The 21,326-nt window shown below is 44.3% G+C and overlaps 1 protein-coding gene across 3 annotated transcripts; it reads left to right on the forward strand.

The window, feature by feature from the left end:
• Nucleotides 1–1,214: 1,214 nt before the first annotated feature.
• LOC140721858 (uncharacterized) lies at nucleotides 1,215–15,301 on the forward strand. Of its 3 annotated transcripts, XM_073036682.1 has the most exons (5): nucleotides 1,215–1,260; nucleotides 2,712–2,797; nucleotides 4,483–4,652; nucleotides 8,883–8,939; nucleotides 11,480–15,301. In XM_073036682.1, exon 5 carries the CDS (start codon nucleotides 11,890–11,892, stop codon nucleotides 13,399–13,401), a length of 1,512 nt encoding a protein of 503 aa, XP_072892783.1. In that variant the 5' UTR covers nucleotides 1,215–1,260; nucleotides 2,712–2,797; nucleotides 4,483–4,652; nucleotides 8,883–8,939; nucleotides 11,480–11,889; the 3' UTR covers nucleotides 13,402–15,301. The 3 variants fall into 3 exon arrangements, with proteins under 3 accessions (XP_072892783.1, XP_072892782.1, XP_072892784.1); XM_073036681.1 differs by lacking the exon at nucleotides 8,883–8,939; XM_073036683.1 differs by lacking the exon at nucleotides 8,883–8,939 and having other exon boundaries at nucleotides 4,487–4,652.
• Nucleotides 15,302–21,326: the final 6,025 nt, after the last annotated feature.

Genomic DNA, 21,326 nt, shown 5'->3' on the forward strand with positions numbered 1-21,326 from the left:
TGTCATTCAATAAGAATCCGGGCTTGTCCATCGTTGACCCCCAACACCCCTCTTATCCTCACTTTGCCATGACCATTGTAGCAGGTCAACAATGGTGACGTGCTGCATTGCAGGCACAATAGCAGGTGCCGGTGTTTGCCCCACAATGTGGTAAATCCCTCTGCTCGCCATCACCGTGGGCTTAGACATTTCCACAGATGAGACCCTCCTGTCCCGACCGGGACAAACCTTTGTGCTTTCAATAAAATCCTCCCTTTCCCTCTTTCGTCTGCCGGGATCACTCCGTCCCCGGGGAGCCAGAATCAAGCCGATGGGCCGAGCGGTGTATCACCTCTCTGTGATACATCAGGATCTGATCACAGGAGACATTTCTCAAACGCCCCCAACTTCCCTCAGAGGAAAATGGAAATAAATCAGACATTTTCCTTGGGATTTGTTCGGGTTTGTGGAGCGTTCAGCTCGCGGGGCAGAAGAACCATCAACGGAGATAACGCCCTCTCGGCTGGTCTGGCTCAGCTATTGGATGTAACAGGTGACTGACATCGCCTCGGGCCAATGGGAATAGCGTAGATCCGAAATCCACTGGTGACCCCCGGTGGTGTCAGGTGATCGTTTGCTCAGCCGTTAAACCGTCTCAGCGCGTGTGTGGCGCACGTGACGGCGGCAGACGTGACAGATCCCGATTATGGGAGCCCGTGTATGTGACGTCAGGCGCGTGTGGGTGCCAGTGTGACGTCACGAGAGGGAAGAGCTTGTGTTTTAATACACCTTAATAGATATCCCTTATAATTTCAGAGGTATAACACAATTAATCATGGTTTTCATTCTGAATCCAAATCTAACACAGAATTGCTAGCGGGGTGTATACACAGTCTATTCTTCAACAGAATACTCGACCCTGCAGACTATAAATTAACAATGTTGACAATGTTGAGGCGACCCTTCCTTTAGCAGCCGGAATCATTCAGACAGTTGATCGCTGAGAAGAATTATGTTTGTTTGTCTTTAAAGACGGCTGGACGAAGTTGATGTGAAGGTCGGTGTGTCCCAGTTGAAGAGCAGGACTGCCAAACCTGCTCCGACCTCCGACCACGGTAGCGCCATGGCGACCTCCGGCCATTGGCGGCGCTGCGGCGACTTCCAGCCACTGTTGTCGATATGGCGACCTCCGAGCACGGATGGCGCTGCGGCGAACTCCTGTTCAGCGCAGGCGCGGTGCCGACCCCAGTCGTGTTTGGTGGTGTTCCGGTTCGGGCGGAGGTGAGGAAGGGTCTGATCTTGGGTTTGTGTAATTCGAGGGTCGATCGCAGTGCGAAAGGGTCGGGACGGAGCTGTGCTGAACGGCTGCAGGCTCTCCAGGGCCGCGGCTCTGATTTTAGTTTTACCCCCGAGCCTGTGGGCGGGGTTGCAGTGCCGAAGCTGTACGAGGGGTGATTGATACGTCCGTGCTCTAAGGTTATACAGCTTTCGTTAACTGCACATGCAGTTCAACTCTTTGAGTGATTATGCGGAAAGTTTGATGTTAATAACTTTTGTGGTACTTCTGTTTCAGATAATTGAAAATAGCTAGTTTTTCTACAATTGACTCCTTCCATTCTAGGCCTCGAACTTATCAATCACCCCTCGTATGGCACACCCAATTAGTGTACCTGCTCATTTCATGTACTGGGCAACTTCCTTACTCCATTCGTGTCATGAGCAGGTACTCAAATTGGGTGTGACATATATATGAACAGGACTTCTTATAATGTCCCAAGATGAAAGAAATTCTGTATATGAATTCCAGAGCTCCACAGAAATATAGTGATAGTTAAGACATTAACAAGGTTCTAGCCTATCAAACATCTGAACAGGGACACAAGCCTGACTTTCAGAACTGCATTTGGACCCGGTTAGAAAATTTGACTTAGAGGCAGGCAAAACACAGCTTTTGTCACTTTGACCATGATCAGTCTCTTCTATGTTATTCTTGTTACACTCTTCATCTTGATTACAAACGAAAGGAGTTAACATTTACTTCTGTATTAGCGAGTAATCCACGGACCACCACAGATTACCACCTTACTATTACAACTGAGTCAGAGCAGACAGCAGTGCTTAGCAGTGTTCCTAAGCAGGTATAAAAATAACAGAAATAAAGCAAATACGTTTTTTACACTTCTGGCCACCTAAACTGGAACCAATTGGAATCAAGTATGAGAAAAGAATGTCTAATGAACTACTGCTAAAGCCACGAATATTGCTGAATATTAGTCTCAAAAGCAGAAGTTTGCCAACTCTGCCTCGTACCGTTTCTGTCGCAGAAATGGTTGGACAGGAATGTACCTGTGAGTGTCAGTGCTCACAGTATCCTCACATGCCGGGTATTACATGGTTAGGCCTATACAGGTCCTGTTTAGTCTTTAAATATATAAAGTTAAAGAAGCTTGAATCTTTACATAAATAATTATCGTATCGATACGAATCAAAATTATCGTATTTTGGAAGTGACAAATGTTAACAGGGAGGAGAGCAACTATTCAGAAAGTTTGGAAATGTGTTTCGTCTCGTTCATTGCCTCACTAAATTACTCCTTTTCCTATCAACACAAAGAGAAAACAAAGCCTCTTTCCAATCAACTACAGTTGGTGGAACTAGGGCAAGGGATTGATCCGCTATTAATGATAGTTGAAATGACATAAAACTAGCCTAGAAATTATTTTTTTTTCCAGGCTTGTAAAAAAAAATTCACTTTATGGAGGTGTAGAAGAGGATTTTGGATAATTGCCTTGAATATTACATCAAAGTCAGGCCGAAGGTAAGTGAGCAGTGAATTTTTCTTTCATTATTTTCGACTTTTAACCTTGGGTTTCAATGTTCCTTCCTTGCTTAATATAGCTCCAACCTGGAATCCAATGGTACCCATTGGAAAGAGTGGGAAAATGCTCAAACTTGTGTACAGTCATTCCTCGGCTGGAGAGAGACTGAGGATCTGTGAAATGGCGGGAGGCTACAGCAGGGTATGCTGGGAAAACAACGGGTCGAGCGAGACAAATTTCACAAATACCTAAATAAAAAACAGTCACAGCTCCAGGGCTTCACCAAAACCAATCCAATATCCTATCCTAATGTTTTCCCCACCAGTCACCAACCCCTCTCCCCAACCCCTGCTTCCGTAAAATTCCCTCTATTTAATATGCAGCCGCTGTTAAATTCCCCGCTTGTTTATTTTGACTTTTTTACAGAGGTGCTGGAGTGGCGCTCCGGTGAGCTCCGGCAGCACTGCACCCCTGTTTAGATCCAAGTAACATGGACCCGGGGATCAAGCTGCCCAGGTTTATGAGGTGTTGAGCGAGTATTTCTGGTCTGAGATAAAATGTGTGTTTCTGGAGTTCCTTTGAAACAATGCTGCTAATCTGAGGAGAGAATGAGTTTGTATTCCATCCCTCACAAGGGTAGGCTGGGAATAAATGGGCTGTTCTGTGTTTGAACCAGTAGAAATAGACCTGGGGGGGTTCAGTGTTCGAACTGTGTTTGGAAATTCCTCCTCGCTGTCACCTGTCTGTCAGACAGTGGAAATCAAACAGAAACTCAAGTTGCTGGAGATCTGCACTAAAAATGAAAAATTCTCAATCCATTCTGACAAAAGATTGTGAACCTGAACCGTTAAATTTGTTTCTCTCTGCTCAGCAGTTCCTTACCTGTTGAGCGATTCTGGTGATTCCAGTTTCTTTTTATTTCATTCACTCCCGAATGGTTTAAATTTCCTGATTGTCTCTTATACTTGGGAATGTGTTCAATACAGTTGTTGCTAACAATGTTCACGTGAATAATCTCAGGAATGATCGGCTTTATGTATGAGGAGCATTTGATGGTTCTGGGGTTGTGCTCAATGGAGTTCAGACGAGGGTGAAAGGGGACGGGGTGGTTAAGTAAACCTACCGAATGCTGAAAAGCCTGGATACAGTGGACATGGAGAGGATGTTTCCATTAGACGGAGAGTCTGTGATCTGACGGCACAGTCTCAGAATAAAGATGCTTCCCTTTAAAACTGAAACGAGAAAAACTTTCTTCAGCCAAAAGATGTCTGATCTGTGGAATTTGTTGCCACAGAGGTTGGTTGAGGCTGCCATTTGGGTATATTTATGGCAGAGATCAATACACTCATGATTGCTAAGTAGTTTCAGGGTTACAGGAGGAAGGCAGGAATATGGTGTTGGAATAAATCTCAGCCATGGTTGAGTGGTGGAGCAGACTCGATGGATCGAATCACCTAATTCTGTTCCTGCATCTTGTATCTGACCATGACTGAACGATGACTCCTTCCTATCCCATATCAGGTTTTGTGACGTGCGAGGACAATTTGTTTACTGAGATTGTTATATTTGTCTTTACTGTTTAGATTTCAGTGAGCAGGAATATTTTTTTCTGCTTTGTTAATATTTAATATTTTAATATTTGTTAATATTTTGTTAACATGCTTCATTATCTCTAATGTTAAAGTTAGACCTTCCGTGAGAGATTTATTTGAATAACAACCCACAACTGGAAGTAAAGCGCGACTGAAGATGAGGGAACAGCAGCAAGTGAACCAGCCCGAGGACTGAGAGCACCGACTGGAGAGAAACCCTTCTGACTCAGGGTTTCCAGTGATTCAGTCAGGAGCAAGTTTGGTGAGTCTCATTTACTCAAACACTGGTCTTACATATCTGTACAAAATAAAGTAGGGAATAGTTGAGGTGAGAATGTATGTATCAGTTAAGTCTGTCAGACCCAGTTGCAATCACTCCAGGTTGGTAATGTACTGTCAGTATCCCAGCTCTTTAAAGTCACTCACATTCCCTCAGTGTTTGCTCATTTGAAGAGCTTGCATCTTCTGAAGTAGCTTTTGGTCGGTTCTGAGTGTGGAGAGGGAAAGAGGGGTGTTTATATTTACTATCTTGCAAAAAGAAGTAATTGTTTGCAATTACTTGCTGCAAACTCACTACCCAGACCCTGTACATTCTCCACAAGATTATTTACATAGATGACAAGTAGCAATGGGTGTTACCCTGGGGAGCTTCAGGAGGCACGGGCCTTGACTCCCAATAAACAGCCTCCCATCATCACCATCTGCTTCCTACCATCAAGCTGTTCCCAGACTCTGGGCTCTGTGACAAGCACAATGTTAGCAGCAAGATTAGACAGTGATTAATATAAAGAGAGATTTGTTGCTTCCTGAAAGCTGTCTGATGCAATGGACCGGATCCTCCCTTGCTCACAACGTGATGTGCCCTAGGACTCATCCTCCTGGGTCACACTGTGTCCGATAACCCACATCTCCAACCTCCCTCCACCCCGCCAGTAACCCCACAACTTTCCCACCATTTACCCCACACCTGCACACATAAACAGATCCTCGTCACCGACATCCACTCTCACTGCTTGGGGAACCTGAACTAACTGATCCTACATTCCCGGCCCAGACTGTCCAGCCGTTTGGCTCAGTCCCGGCCCTTTCCCACTGCAACCGCCCTTTGATTTATATCCAAGATCAGTCCCTTCCTCATCGCTGCCCAACCAGGCTCAGAGCTCGTTAAGGAGCCTCTTGTGTGGCCCCTTGTCAAAGGTCTGAAAATCCAAGTACACAATATCAACCAATTCTCCTTTGTCTACCCTGCTTATTATTTCTCAAAGCTTTCCAACAAATTCATCAGGCAAGATTTTCCCTTGCAGAAACAATGCTGAGTCCAGCCTATTTTATCTTGTGCCTCCAAGTAGCCCGAACTCACATCCTTAACAATCGACTCCAACATCTTTCAAACCACTGTCAGACTAAGTGGCCTATAGTTTCCTTTCTTCTGCCTCTCTCCCTTCTTGAAGAGTGGAGTGACTTTTGCAATTTTCCAGTCTTCCAGAGCCATCTCTGAATTTAGTGATTCTTGAAGGATCATTAGTAATGCCTCCACAATCTCTCTGGTCACCTCGTTCAGAACTGTGTGTGTAAACCATCTGGTCCAGGTGACTTATCTGCCTTCAGATCTTCAGTTTCCAAAGAACCTTCTCTCTTGTGGTCCCTTCTGTACAGGTCCCACCTTCCCTGGAAGAGAGCCACGGAACCAAAAACCCTATCCCCTCCTCTTCCCTCCCCCCTCCACATGCCTGATGTCATGCATGGGTTTGCTACACCGGGGTCTGACATCACATGTGCGGTTCCTTACGTCTGTGGGTTTGTTTCTCGTTGTTGTGCAGTTTAATCTTTCTTCAGTTCAGACAAGGGAGTAAGTTCCAGATCTGTTACGTCCTCTCATCGTGTGTGGGCATTTTTTTCTATCGTCTCTATTCCACTGTTACAAATCTCCGAATTGCAGCCAGTGTTTCGAGGTATATAACCCGATTAATGCAAGAAGGAAGCCTTTTCTGTTTTTCCGGGCTTCTCAAACATTTGTACACTTCAGTGAAATCTCCCTCCAGAAGTTCCAGAGGAGAAGCTCAGTCTGTCTAATATTTCCGCACAGTTAAAGTGGGGAATCGTTTATTATTGTCATGTACCGAGGTTCAATGAAAATCTTGTCTTGCATACCATCCTCTCAGATCAACACATTACCTCAGTAGATGATGGTAAAACAGTAACAGAGTGTAACAAAGCATTATGGTCACAGAGAAAATCCACTGCAGGTAGACATATGGTGCAAGGTCACATCGAGTTACATTGTGAAGTCAAGAGTCCATCTTATAATGCTGAGGAATATTCAGTTTGCTTATAACAGCAGAATGGAAAATTCTTCGACCCGATGGGTGGTTGAGAATTGAGAATGTCTGGTCTGGAGTTCAGGGAATCTTTAATTATGTTGCCTGATTTACTGAGGCAGCAGGAAGTATAGAGCGAGTCCATGGAGGGGAGGCTTGTTTCCATGATGTGCTCAGCGAAGTCCACAGTTCTCTGCTATTTCTTGAAGCCAAAAGAAGAGAGTAGCCACACAAAGGTGTGATGTATCCGGGTGAGATACTTTTTAATGCTGTAACTTAAATTCACTGGACCAATAACCACATCACAAATAGTTCTTTGCTTTATCCTTATGACCAGTTTATTTGTTTGAACTCAGCCGGTGAGAAGTTTGGAGCCAAGCATCAGAGAGACAGAATTCCTCTCCTTCTGGCGGCTCGTGACGAACCTCTGTCTAACATGCAGAAGCGTTACAATTTATAGAACTAGGAAACAAATTGCACTTTAGTTCAACTGGTATTCCCAGCAAGTCTGTCGGAGCAAAACTTAATTTCTTAGATAAGAGGGTCCACTAAATCAGGGTTTTAATTACAAATGAATGTTCTGTCCAATCCTTAACAGTTATTCTCCTTCGTTAGAGAAAGAAGTGAACTCAGTTCAATTCGTGTCTCATGAGAACTCAACTCCACATAACGTTCCCAAGAGACATCTGTGAGTCATTAATCTAAACAAGCTGCAAGCAGATTCTTCAGTGGACAAAACAGAAATTTGCACACTATCCAGAACAGAGCACACATGTTCGCACTTAATTTTAACCCGTTATTTACAAGAGTCCAAGAATCATTTCTCACATCCCCCAATACCCTTAAAACTTCATCATTCCTCCTTTTTATTATTGCACTATAACCTTTCAAAACAGATTGTTGCTTCTCCAACATGATAGAAAACATGGCCAAAGGCACCGTAGGATACAGACAATAAACAAAATTAATACAATCAGACTTCCAAAATGCAAAAACAACCTCCAGAAGTCCCCGGATATATTGAAGGGCCAGGGCCACCCTCCCCTGCCTTACTGGTCCCAAAATTGTGTAGCTTACTGCCAACATCTTGAATTTTCTGAATCTCTTGGGTTATGTGTTTAGACAAGTCAGTAATATTGGAAGATTCGTCAGGAATATAAATACAGCATTCCTTACCTATGATAGCACAGGTCCCTCCTTTTTCTGCTAATATAAAGACTTGGGCCATCCGATTCTGTCACACTGTTTGGCGAATTGCAATCATCTCAGTTACCTGTGCTTGAGTGTCAGTCAGTGCTCCAGCTGTATTATTGGCCAATTCTTATGGAGCGGCTGTTAAATTAATTATTTCCCTGGAATTTCTGGCTACCCCATAGGAGGGAAAGGCAATCATCCATAATTTCTCAGATTCCGTTATACCCCTTCGTTGCCTATTCCAATGGGGTTGATCCTGAGGCTGAGCCAGGATCCTCAAATGTGGCACAAGGTCGGCCAAGTAGCAACAACCACTCCAACCCTCGTCCCCCCTCGAGAACCCGTCTGGTGGGGTGTGGTTCCATGCCGCTGCCCTGTTCTTTCTCCCGGCAGCCAGAGGTAGGCCCTATTTCCACAAACCCAATAAGTTCCATTTAGTGGTCCAGGGGTATCATAAGTTTGACTCTTGGTACAGTTACTACTTCCCACTTGACAGGGTGCACTCTCATTCTGGTTACAACAACAAGAAGTACTAGTTTCTTGTGTAAGTTTTGCCAACTTATCTTTCAAAGTACCATTGGCTCGTTCCACTATGCCTCTGCTTTCAGATGATAGGTGCAGTGGAACTGCTGTTTTATAGCAAGTTCTTTACAGATTTCCTCATTTATTTTGGCCCATTGTCCTAGCTTATTTCTGGAAGTCCATAGTGAGGAGTTATTTAGCAATATTTTCACAACAGTCATAGTGGTATTATTAGTTGTAGGAACAGTTCAGCCTTCTGGGCGGAGACGGCCGCTTCAAAAGAGGCCTGCTCAATTACAGTGGCATGCAAATGTTTAGGCACCCCTGGTCAAAATTTTTGTTACTGTGAATAGTTAAACGAATAAAATTTGAACTGATTTCCAAAAGGCATAAGTTAAAGATGACACATTTCTTTAATATTTTAAGCAAGAAAGCTTTTTTATTTCCATCTTTTACAGTTTCAAAATAACAAAAAAAGAAAAGGGCCTGAAGCAAAAGTTTGGACACCCTGCATGGTCAGTACTTAGTAACACCCCCTTTGGCAAGTATCACAGCTGGTAAACGCTTTTTGTAGCCAGCTAAGAGTCTTTCAATTCTTGTTTGGGGGATTTTCGCCCATTCTTCCTTGCAAATGGCTTCTAGTTCTGTGAGATTCTTGAGCCGTCTTGCATGCACTGCTCTTTTGAGGTCCATCCACAGATTCTCGATGATGTTTAGGTCGGGGGACTGTGAGGGCCATGGCAAAACCTTCAGCTTGCACCTCTTGAGGTAGTTCATTGTGGATTTTGAGTTATGTTTAGGTTCATTATCTTATTGTAGAAGCCATCCTCTTTTCATCTTCGGCTGTTTTACAGACAGTGTGATGTTTGCTTCCAGAATTTGCTGGTATTTAATTTAATCCATTCTTCCCTCTACGAGTAAAGGTTCTTGCAATTAAGGAAGGTACAGTTCCCATACCAGGCAGTGATGCAGCCAGTCAGGATGCTCTCAATTGTGTTCCTGTAGAAAGTCCTTAGGATTTGGGTCCCCATCCCAAACTTCTTCAACCATCTGAGGTGAAAGAGGTGCTGTGCTTTTTTCACAACACAGCCAGTATATGCAGACCATGTGAGATCCTCGGTGACGTTTGTGCCATGTTCACCCTCTCAACCCCAGATCCATTGATGTCGATAAGGGTTAGCCTGTCTCCATTCCTTCTGTCCAGATGCCAGATGAGCTGAGGACAGGAAAAAATGATATAGTAGCCATTATTGAGACTTAGTTGCAGCCAATAGTCTGAGGGATTTAGAGGAACAAATTTGTAGAGAGATCACAGACCATGCCAAGAAACAAAGGTTGATTCAGTAAGTGATTTTAACTTTCCATATATTGACTGGGACTCGATTACTGTAAAAGGACTAGATGGGGTAGAGTTTGTCAAATGTGCCCTTAATCAGTACGTAGAATTTCCGAAGTAGAAGTGTGCAGTAAGCTGTTAGGAAATGATCCAGGGCTGGTGACAGAAATTAGTGATCATAATGCCATGAGATTCAAAGTAAATATGGGAAAAGAGAGGTCTGGACCACGGGATGAGATTCTCAATTGGAGAAAGGTCAATTCTGTGGTATCAGAAAGGATCTGACAAGTGTGGTTTGGAACAGGCTGTTTTCTGGCAAAGGAGTACTTGGTAAGCGGGAGGCCTTCAGAAGTGAAATTTTGAGGGTGTAGAGTTTGTACGTGCCTGTCAAAATAAAATTTGAAAGGTAACTGGTGCAGGGAACCTTGGTTCTCAAGAGATGTTGAAGCCCCGGATATTTTGTTCCTCTAAATGCCTCAGATTGTTGGGTGCTGCCAAGACTCATTAATGACTGACTCATTAATTATCATTCTACGTCCTCAACTCATCTGACTTGTTTTTTAGTCTTCTGTTGATTTCTCAAAACTTCTCAATAGTTTTTGCTCTTTTGTTTGCCTTCTCTTTAGCTGTTATGTTGGCTTTGGCTTCTCATTTCAGCCATGGTTGTGTCCTCCTGCCTTTCCAATGCTTCCACTTCTTTGGGATGATCACTCAGCTCCCGAATTACTCCCAGAAACTCCAGCCATTGCTGCTCCATTGTCACTCCTACCTTTTCCCTTCCAGACAAGTTTAGCCAGCTTCTCTGACATAGAAACATTGAGAAGTTCAGTACAGAAACAGGCTATTTGGCCCATTTAGTCAATGCTGAAAAAACATTTACGCTGTCTAATGCGACTACCTGCACCGGGACCATCGCCCTCCATACCCCTACCATCCAGGCTCCCATCCAAACTTCTTTGAAATGGTGAAACTGAGCTCATGTTCACCAGTTGTGCTGGCATCTCATTCCACACTCTCACAGCCATTTCAGTGAAGAGCTTTTCCACATGTTCCCATTGAATTTTCACCTTCCCCACTTACCCACAACCTCTGGTTGATGTCTGACACAACCTCAGTGGAAAATGCTGCTGGCATTTACCCCATCTGTACCCTCATAATTTTGTATACTAACAAATCCTCAAAGCAATGTATAATTTCCTTGTTTATGTTTAGAGCCGTTTTTTTTAGGTTTATAAGATAATGAGGGGCATTGATCGTGTGGATAGCCAGAGGTTTTTTTCCCAGGGCTGAAATGGCTAACACGAGGGGGCATAGTTTTAAGGTGCTTGGAAATAGATACTGAGGGGATGTCAGGGGTAAGTTTTTTTTATACAGAGAGTGGTGGGTGCATGGAGAGTGTTTCAGTTCCTGTGGGTCCAGGCTCTCATGCAGCTCATTGGGAACAGGGAAGAATACCAATGGAGAGAGTCAAACTGAGTCAGGTCACAGATTGGGGATGGCAGAAATGCCCCATTCTTATAGAGTCAGGAAGAGCATCAGAGAGTTTGACGGTCATTCCAGATACCAGCACTGTGCCCAGTTAGAAGATGATTTCTGTCTCTAACTTGAGTTGAACTTCACTGTAACAGTGTGATGTCAGTTCACCCCTTGACAACTAAAGTGATCTCATCTGAAATGTTGTTCTACACCCATTGATCAATTTTGTAAATCTTTTTACAGGTTACAAATGGCAAGGAATTTGTCTATGGAAATCCTGAACACAACAGGCCAGTTTTGCTGTCCTTGTCCAGATATTTAAGAAGAGACACAAGAGATTCACTCTATCATCTTTCCAGCTCAGACTGCGGGGAGGGATTCACTCCATCATCTGACTGACTGGCACGTCCGTCATTTTTACATGGGGGGGGGTTCCCATTCTCCTGCTCAGACAGTGGGAATGGATTCAGTCGGTCATTTCAACTGAAGGTACATCAGCAAGTTCACACTGGAAAAGGCCATTCACCTGTTCTGTGTGTGAGAAGGGATTCAATCAGTCATCCCACTTGTGGACACACCAGTCAGTTCACACTGGGTGGAGGCTGGTCATCTGCTGAATTTGTGGAGAAGGATTCACTCGGTCATCTGACCTAATGGCTCACCAGCGAGTTCACACCAGGGAGCGGCCATTCACCTGCTCGGACTGTGGAAAGGGATTCACTAAATCATCTCACCTACTGAGACACCAGTCAGTTCACACTGGCGAGCGGCCGTTCACCTGCTCAGACTGTGGGAAGGGATTCACTTGCCCATCTAAATTGAAGGTACACCAGCGAGTTCACACTGGAGAGAGGCCGTTCACCTGCTCAGATTGTGGGAAGGGATTCACTCAGTCATTTGAACTGAAGGTACATCAGCGAGTTCACACTGGGGAATGGCCTTTCACCTGCTCAGACTGCGGGAAGGGATTCACTCAGTCATCCCATCTGAAGGTACATCAGCGAGTTCACACTGGAGAGAGGCCATTCACCTGCTCAGACTGCGGGAAGGGATTCACTCAGTCATCTGAGTTGAAGGTACATCAGCGAGTTCACACTGGGCAGAGACCATTTACCTGCTCAGACTGCGGGAAGGGATTCACTCAGTCAACTCATCTACAGAGACACCAGTCAGTTCACACTGGGGAGAGGCCGTTCACCTGCTCATTATGTGGAAAGGGATTCTCTCAGTCATCTAAACTGAAGGTACATCAGCGAGTTCACACTGGGGAGAGGCCGTTCACCTGCTCAGACTGTGGGAAGGGATTCAGTTGCTCATCTACCCTGAAGGTACATCAACAAGTTCACAGTAGGGAGTGGCGTTTCACCTGCTCAAACTGTGGGAAGGGATTCTCTCAGTCATCTAAACTGAAGGTACATCAGCGAGTTCACACGGGAGAGAGGCCATTCACCTGCTCAGACTGTGGGAAGGGATTCACTTGCTCATCTAAACTGCAGGTACATCAGCGAGTTCACACTGGAGAGAGGCCGTTCATCTGCTCATTCTGTGGGAAGGGATTCACTCAGTCATTTGAACTGAAGGTACACCAGCGAGTTCACACTGGGGAGCGGCCGTTCACCTGCTCAGATTGTGGGAAAGGATTCACTTGCTCATCCCATCTGAAGGCACATCAGCGAGGTCACACTGGGGAGAAGCCGTTTACCTGCTCAGACTGTGGGAAGGGATTCACTCAGTCATCTGAACTGAAGGTACACCAGCGAGTTCACACTGGGGAGCGGCCGTTCACCTGCTCAGATTGTGGGAAAGGATTCACTTGCTCATCCCATCTGAAGGCACATCAGCGAGTTCACACTGGGGAGAGGCCGTTTACCTGCTCGGACTGTGGGAAGGGATTCACTCAGTCATCTGAACTGAAGGTACATCAGCGAGTTCACACTGGGGAGAGGCCGTTTACCTGCTCAAACTGTGGGAAGGGATTCACTCAGTCATCTCACCTACTGAGACACCAGTCAATTCACACAGGGGAGCGACTGTTCACCTTCTCAGACTGTGAGAAAGGATTCACTCGGTCATCCACCCTAATGGCACACCAGCGAGTTCACACTGGGAGCAGCCGTTCACCTGCTCAGACTGTGGGAAAGAATTCACTCGGTCATCTCAACTGAAGGTACATCAACTTGATGCAAATACAGTGTGACGTTCACTTCTCCTCTCGTAACATTTGACGAGTGCGTCTACCGGGTCCCCTTTGTCAAGACCCATAACAATCATTGTTGTGTTTTTCAAACCAGCACATGTCTCCCATCACGTCGTTGTATATCTCGTGAAGCTGAGTGTATATTTGGATGCAAGGACATTATAGTTAATTTCCTTTCCTCGTAGTTATCGAGGTAATGTATTGCTCTCTAATGACCAGTTGATTGAACAGGCTCTCAAGGATGTGCCGATATATTTACCAATTTTCTTAAGCTACTGTACCCAGAACGGTGTGGTTTATGTATGTTCTGATTTGAGTTGCTCCCCCTGCTGCCCCCTCTCTGATAGCAGATCGATAGTAGCATCCCCAGCAGTTCTCCCTTCACAGCCAGGGTGGTTGACAATCTCCTCATATTGCAGCAATTTTCCCAACGTATTTCTGAAGGTATCCACTCCAATTATACAAATCCAAGTCCTTTGAACTTGCAGAATTTCCCAAATTCATGCTGTTAGAAGCCGCACGCTAGCCAGCCCTAGATCGCTTTGTACCTCACCCACATGGTCCGACTCGAGTCCCCCACTGAACAAAACGATTTATCCTTGAACCCAACCAGGGACGTAAATTCTGAATCACGCCGTGCAATAATGATCAGTGAGGTACAGAGAATCTGTACTTACTGACAAATGACTTTGATTGTCTCAACGTAGGTTCATAAACTATCTACCTGTGTGCATCCCACTAGATTCCCTGACTCACCATGAACAGTCAATGATGAGAAAATATATTACCCCATCTCAGCATGGTGTAATCTTCACGTACCTGTGTTTTCTCCTTAACCCTTAAATCCCCTACTATGCAAAACTCTATCCAACTTTGCCTTAAATATATTTACTGCAGTAGCCTATACTGCAATATTGGGCAGAGAGTTCCGCAGATTCACCACTCCCTGGGAAAAGCAGTTCCTTCTCATCTCCGTCCAAAATCTAAATGGTGATGCTATATCTAGTCTGATCTACCAGTGGAAACAACTTTCCTGTCTCTATCGTATCCACCCGTTTCATAATGTGATATGTTCCTATCGCCTGTAACTCCAGGCCACAGCCTTCAAGAGACCCCTGAAAAGGAAGAAAATAGATTTTAAAAATAGAAATAGAGCTGTTTTGGAAGATTCAAGCAATGCAGATTCTGTTAGGCTCCATCATCCTCAGCTCTGCCATGAGGATAATTATATGGGAGGTATCACACTAAAGGAATACACCTTTACTCTATCACTAAGGCGTTAAAGACTATAGTTACCGATTGGAGGTGCTAGTGGCACCGGTCCCAGTATAGTCCAAGTCTGTTACTTCAATGGTGGTAATGGCCATTGTTAAGTTTGATACTATGCAACAAATCAATCACTCAGTCTCAATCCTATCTTTGGTCGGTGATTGGAGGTGAGAAGACGTTTAAGTCATTGGAAATTTGGTCACGTGCTGAAGTCATGATTTTAATCTGTTGAATATTAACTTGCGTACAATACCAGCGTCCCTTTGCTTTAGACTCAAAATGATTTATTAAATAACGGTTGATTCTAATCATAGATTATTTGTTCACTGTTCAACAAGAAAAAAACGTATATCATGCTCTGTGATAGTTTGAACACACTGAGAATGTTAAATATTTCACAAGGACTGGGCATTTGTGAGTTCAATTGAAAGAGAAACACAGGTAATACGTGCATGAATGAACGGATGGCATTCGTGAGATTCTTAAGATTGCATTGAAAACATGTTTGAATTAATCGTTTCTTTCACAATGGGATCTCACTGTTTACAAATGTCTGTTGTAGTCGGTTGAAATAAATTTGCAGAAACATGTGAATATCAGAGACTGCTTCCTTTTCCGTAATTGAATAATGTGTTAGTTTATGGGGGCCGCCATCAACCACATCTGGTTTCCCTTTGTTTTTTATAATATTTGATAAGGATTTTCACTCCAGGTAGTAAATGTTTATTCTATATACGCCAGTTACCGATGACAGTTTTGAAGGATCAAATGTTCGAGTTTTGATTTTTGTTTTGCCTTCCCTGTGTATTTAGATCGTGTTCTTTTGTTTGTTTGCTTTGGTGTTGATTTCAGAGGGAGACACGGATTCCCCACTGGCCGTGTGAAATCAAGGTTAAAATGATCGAGATATGATCGCATCTATTCTGGGTAAGATAAACCCGCTGTGCAAAGGTAAATCGACATTCAGACAAACTCGTGTATACTTGAATTGTGAATTTGCCATTCGCATTCTCGGAGCTGGTTCATTTGGGAAACACCAGAGGATGCTGCAGAAGACTTTGAAACGCTGGTTTTGAGTTGCAGGGTTCCATGGGAAAAGGTTGCTTTAATGTAATCGTAGCATCTGCCCCGTAATAAAAACACGAGAATTCAGCTTAGTTCACGAGAGTTCAGTTTCATTCCGGATTCAGTATTTTGCTTTCTTCATCAGCCCTAACTCAGTAAATTATACAAGTGCAGTAGAATGGTTAAATTAATGCCGGTCTCTCAAAACACTATAATAGCAGAGTCTAGATATAGTTGTAGCGTGTACTAAAGATTATACCTTCCTTGGGGAACATCTCCAAGCACTGCCTCATCTGCTTTCCCTTGCTTAGCCAATTCGTGCCCAGTCAAACACCTTAACAATTAATATGCCCCAGTTCGATTCTTCTGACTTCATCTGCCTATTTTGCATTTGTCCATGGAAATTATTCTGGTTTAAAGGGACGACCTGACCTCACAGAACCATGATGACTATCCCCAACCAGGATATGTTTCCCCAGATACTGATAAATTTTGTCTTTAAGAAACCTTTCGTTTCCCTTGTCCACAACTGACCGAAGACTCACTGGCCCGTAACTCTCAGAACTACATTATATTTCTTGATAAGAGGAATAACATTTGCCATTCTCTGTGACAGTGATGACGCAACTGTCACGTCCTAAAGCGCAGCAATATCTTCGAATACGTACACAATGCTGGAAGAACTCAGCAGGTCAGGCAGCATCAGTGAGAAAAGAATAGCCAACGTTTCAGGCCGAGACCCTTCATCAGGAATGGGGGGGGGGGGGGGCGTGGGGAGAGAGGGCCGAAGCCCAGTAATAGAGATAGGGGAGGAGGTAGGGCTAGAGGCGCCAGGTGGAAAACCAATCAGAGGAAAGATAAAGGGGGGAGGGGGAGGGGATAAGCATGAAAGAACCGTAGAGATAAAGGAGCAGAAAGTTGAAAGGGGAGAGAGGCAGAGAGAGACCTGGGATAGGGGGAGGGGGTGAGAATTACCGGAAATTGGAGAATTCGATGTTCATACCACCAGTCTGGAGTCTATCCAGATGGTAGATGAGGCGTTGCACCTCCAACCTGAGTTTGGCCTCATCATGGCAGTAGAGGAGGCCATGTATGGACATATCTAGATGGGAATGAGAGGCAGAGTTGAAGTGGGTGGCAACCGGGAGGTCCTGTCTATTGTGACGGATGGATGTAGGTTCTCAACGAAACGGTCCCCCAATCTGCGTCGGGTCTCGCCGATGTAGAGGAGGCCGCACTGGGAGCACCGGATGCAATAGACAACTCCAGCAGACTCGCAGGTGAAGTGTTGTCTCACCTGGAAGGACTGTCTGGGGCCCGGAATGGTGGTAAGGGGGCAGGTGTGGGGACAGGTGTAGCATTTGCGCTTACAGGGATAAGTGCCGGGTGGGAGTTCTGTGGGTAGGGACGTGTGGACCAGGTAGTCGCGGAGGGAACAATCCCTGCAAAAAGCTGAGAGGGGTAGGGAGGGAAAGATGTGCTTGGTGGTGGGGTCCTGTTGAAGGTGGCGGAAATTGCAGAGGATAACGTGTTGGATCCGGAGGCTGGTGGGGTGATATCTTCGCTGGCTTTCTCTCATTACCTGGATTACAAACCTTGTAGCTCCTGGGAAAGATTTATTTTCATGTTTTCCCAATTTCCAGCTCGTAGTTCTAAGCGTCTGCATGTCCCAGCACATCTGTCCTTTTTCTCTGTATCCACATTCATCAATGTGAATATCGAAGCAAAGGGTCACTAAGGACCTTCACTGCCTCCTTGCACTCCAGACACATGCTTCCTCTTTAATTGCTGATCTCTCCCACTCTCTATCTCGTCGTCCTCCTTTTTTACACATCTGAGGGCTTCTCATGTCCCCTTCTGTCCATTGTTAAATTCCTCCTGGTTACATTGTGTCGTTCCATAGCCCTGCCTGATCCTTTCTTCCCAAACCTTAAGTTTATTTATTTCTTCTTCTTGAAGAGGAATTCCTTATCTCTTACCAACCAGGGTTACTATAGGGTCCATCCGTTCTCTGCCTCAATGAAATCGCCTATACTGAAACCCAAACTAATGGTCCATTAACAATCGTCATATTTCTGTTGTGCATTAGAAGGAACAAATCATGTCCCAACTTCGGCTACTAATTTCCTACCTAATAGCATCAATTAAATGCATTCCATACTGTCTGCTCCCATCACAGTGTAAGGTATTAGTAAACGTCCATATAACCAGATAACAATTACAGCATGGAAACAGACCATCTCGGCCCTTGTAGTCCGTGCCGAACGCTTACTCTCACCTAGTCCCACTGACCCGCACTCAGCCTATAACCCTTCAATCCTTTCCTGTCTATATACCTATCCATTTTTTAATGACAATATTGAACCTGCCTCTAACACTTCTACTGGAAGCTCGTTCCACACAGCTACTACTTTCTGAGTAAAGAAGTTCCCCCTCATGTTACCTCTAAACTTTTGCCCCTTAACTCTCAACTCATGTCCTCGTGTTTGAATCTCCCCTACTCCCAATGGAAAAAGCCTATCCACGTCAACTCTATCTATCCCCCTCATAAATTTAAATACCCCTATCAAGTCCCCGCTCAACCTTCTGTGCCACAAAGAATAAAGAACTAACTAGTTCAACTTTTCTCTGTAACTTAGGTGCTGAAACCCAGGTAACATTCTGGCAAATCTCGTCTGTACTCTCTCTATTTTGTTGACATGTTTCCTATAATTCGGTCACCAGAACTGTACACAATACCCCGAATTTGGCCTCACCAATGCCTTGTACAATTTTAACATTACATTCCATCTCCTATACTCAATGCTCTGCTTTATAAAGGCCAGCATACCAAAAGCTTTCTTCACCACCCTATCCAAATGAGATTCCACCTTCAGGGAACTATGCACCATTATTCCTAGATCACTCTGTTCTACTGCATTCTTCAATGCCCTACCATTTACCATGTATGTCCTATTTTGATTAGTCCTACCAAAATGTCTAGTAACTGTGCCCTATCATTCTGAAATGCTGACCCGCAGAGAGATCTGTTAACTGACTCGTTTCACTTTCCAGTACTAGTTCTAGGATGGACTATTCGCTAGTCCGCCTGCCCGCTTACTGTGATAGGACTCCTTCCCGGACGTAACCCAGAAATTCTGTCTCATCTAAACCTTTGTAAACAGAGTAAGTGCCCATGAATATTAGTGAAGTTTAAGTTGCCTGTGACAACAGCCGTGTTAAAATGGCACCTGTCCAAAATCTATCTCCCGATCTGTCACTGTCTCCGATTGTTGTTTTCGAGATGGGAACTCTGTACGGAATACTCTCAAGCGAGTGCTTGTTCCCTTCCTACTTCTGAGTTACACTCACCGTCTATTAACGTACAGTCCCATCACAGTATCCTGCCTTTCCGCAGCTGTGATACTATCGCACTCTCCCTGTATTTAAAAAGGCTTTCCCTTTACTCCCCTTTACCCGACTATGTGCATTTTGATATATCTGAACCCCGAGATGTCCCGATGTCATTCCTCCGCTTGAGACTGAACTGACATTATTTCCTCTACATGGTGGCATCCGTTAGTCTAGCGAGACCATGGATCTGTGCTTTGAATGTCTACTGGAGTGTCCTCTCCAGGGCGTAGGCCTGGGCAAAGTTGTATGGAAGACCGACAGTTGCCCCTGCTGCAAGTCTCCCCACTGCATGACACCGATGTTTTCCAAGGGAAGGGCAAAGGCCGATACAGCTTGGCAGCTCATACATGAGGAATAAAAATCATTCGTTTGCGTCTCCATCTAAATGTACAATGTGCAATCATAGAAATTTATATTAAATTGTAATAAATCGAATTGTCAATGTAACATAGAAAAACACTCAAATCAGCGTGAGCTAATCACACCGATGTCATGGTGGCTGAAGTCGACCCGGAGGCTGCTGGTCCTGACTTTTAAGCTGCGGTACCGTTTCCCGGATGATTTTCAAGTCTCTGCGATACTTTGGAATTCAGTCATTTTAGGATAATCAGGGACATGAAAGCTTGAATTCATGACATATTTGCCAAATCTACTCATTTTAAAACTACTTTATTCGAAGCTGGGCTGAATTGCAATTAGAGTGGGCGTTATCTACACAGATGACCATTTAATGTAAACACATACTTCATTCTTCAATTCTTTTCTGAATTTCCTCTGTGTCAGTATAGATGCAAGTATTGGTGCACATACTCAGAATTTGCAACATGAACCCAAATTGTTGCAGTATATATACAGGGGAACTGAAATATCTGTCCTCATAAAAAAAGTTTTCCACTTGCCATTTCAGGGAATGAACTGTGTAGGGCATCCAAAGTAATATGAAATTAGCTGAAATGGCAAACAACAAAATCATTGATTTTCTGCGGTTTTCCACCTCGGTATCCTTCTGATTATCACTGCTGTTCCGAAGTCCTCTGCGGACTCTATTTGCCGCAACTATATGTCTCACTGTTAACCCATTGAACACTAGAATTAAGCCGATTGGTAGCAATAGTGTTAAAATACTCTCCAGTAATTCGTATACTCTCCACACGGGTAAAGTAGCGTATTCATCTTTGAAGGCGCAATGCTACGGAATGTTGTCAATAATGACGTAAGGTTCAACAGCAAAGTAAAACGGGACACATCTCCCGCAGCTCACTATAACCATGGTCACCATAACCACCGTTGCTGTTCTCTCAGTGCAGTATCGTTCCCCGAGCTTTCAACAACATATTGCGATGAAACGATCGAAGGTAAAACTGACTGTAAACCAAACAGAACAGTCCATCGTTATACCCCTACAAATATCTGTCAGGGCGCATACAGGAGTGATGAGCAGGGATCTGGAATACATGTAGATATTGTTGGTCTGTTGCACTAAAGCAACAACGATAACCACCATCAGATCCGCTGTTGCCATTCCAACCAGGAAACGGGTGATGCATTTGGAGAGTCCGCATTTTCCCCGAGATAGGATGACAATTGCAGTTATATTAACTACAGGAAATTAGAAACAAAACAGGATTATCGTTAGTGGCAACTGTCTGAATGCCTACCATTCTTTCAATACTATGCAGGATATGTTTTTTTTCGAAGTGAAGAGCAAAAATTCAATGTGTACCGGCCCCATCGGAAGACTCCTGCTGGAGGAACACAATGGACTGCTGACTTTCCGACAGTTTAGAGCGAGGTATCTGATTTCCACGTCTCACCTACCGGTGAGCGGTCGATCGCTCCAGCAACGCCATTTCCATTATTAGAGGTGCATCAGCTGAAGGGATTATTTGAAATGAAATTCAGGAGTTTTAAAGCATAAATTATAATTTAGTGACTTATGGAAGTCCCAATTCGACTGGCCAGCCATTCGAAAAAGCTGCCGATCTGGAAAAAGGATCACGGTCGCTTCAGAAAGCTGAGCAAGGTCCAACTACGAAACTATTGGCAGCAACATATTTGACAAAAAAAGAAAAAAAATCATATCGGGAAAATATGGAAACTGAATTTAAAAAAATATATATATCATCTGCTTAAATCCTCAATTCTGGAAACAAAATTCAGGTGATG

This window comes from Hemitrygon akajei, unplaced genomic scaffold (assembly GCF_048418815.1).
Source record: "Hemitrygon akajei unplaced genomic scaffold, sHemAka1.3 Scf000063, whole genome shotgun sequence".
Taxonomy (NCBI): domain Eukaryota; kingdom Metazoa; phylum Chordata; class Chondrichthyes; order Myliobatiformes; family Dasyatidae; genus Hemitrygon; species Hemitrygon akajei.

Bases quoted from the DNA above. Each gene is read 5' to 3' on its own strand.
- LOC140721858 (XM_073036682.1), top strand. From the start codon at position 11,890: ATGGCTCACCAGCGAGTTCACACCAGGGAGCGGCCATTCACCTGCTCG.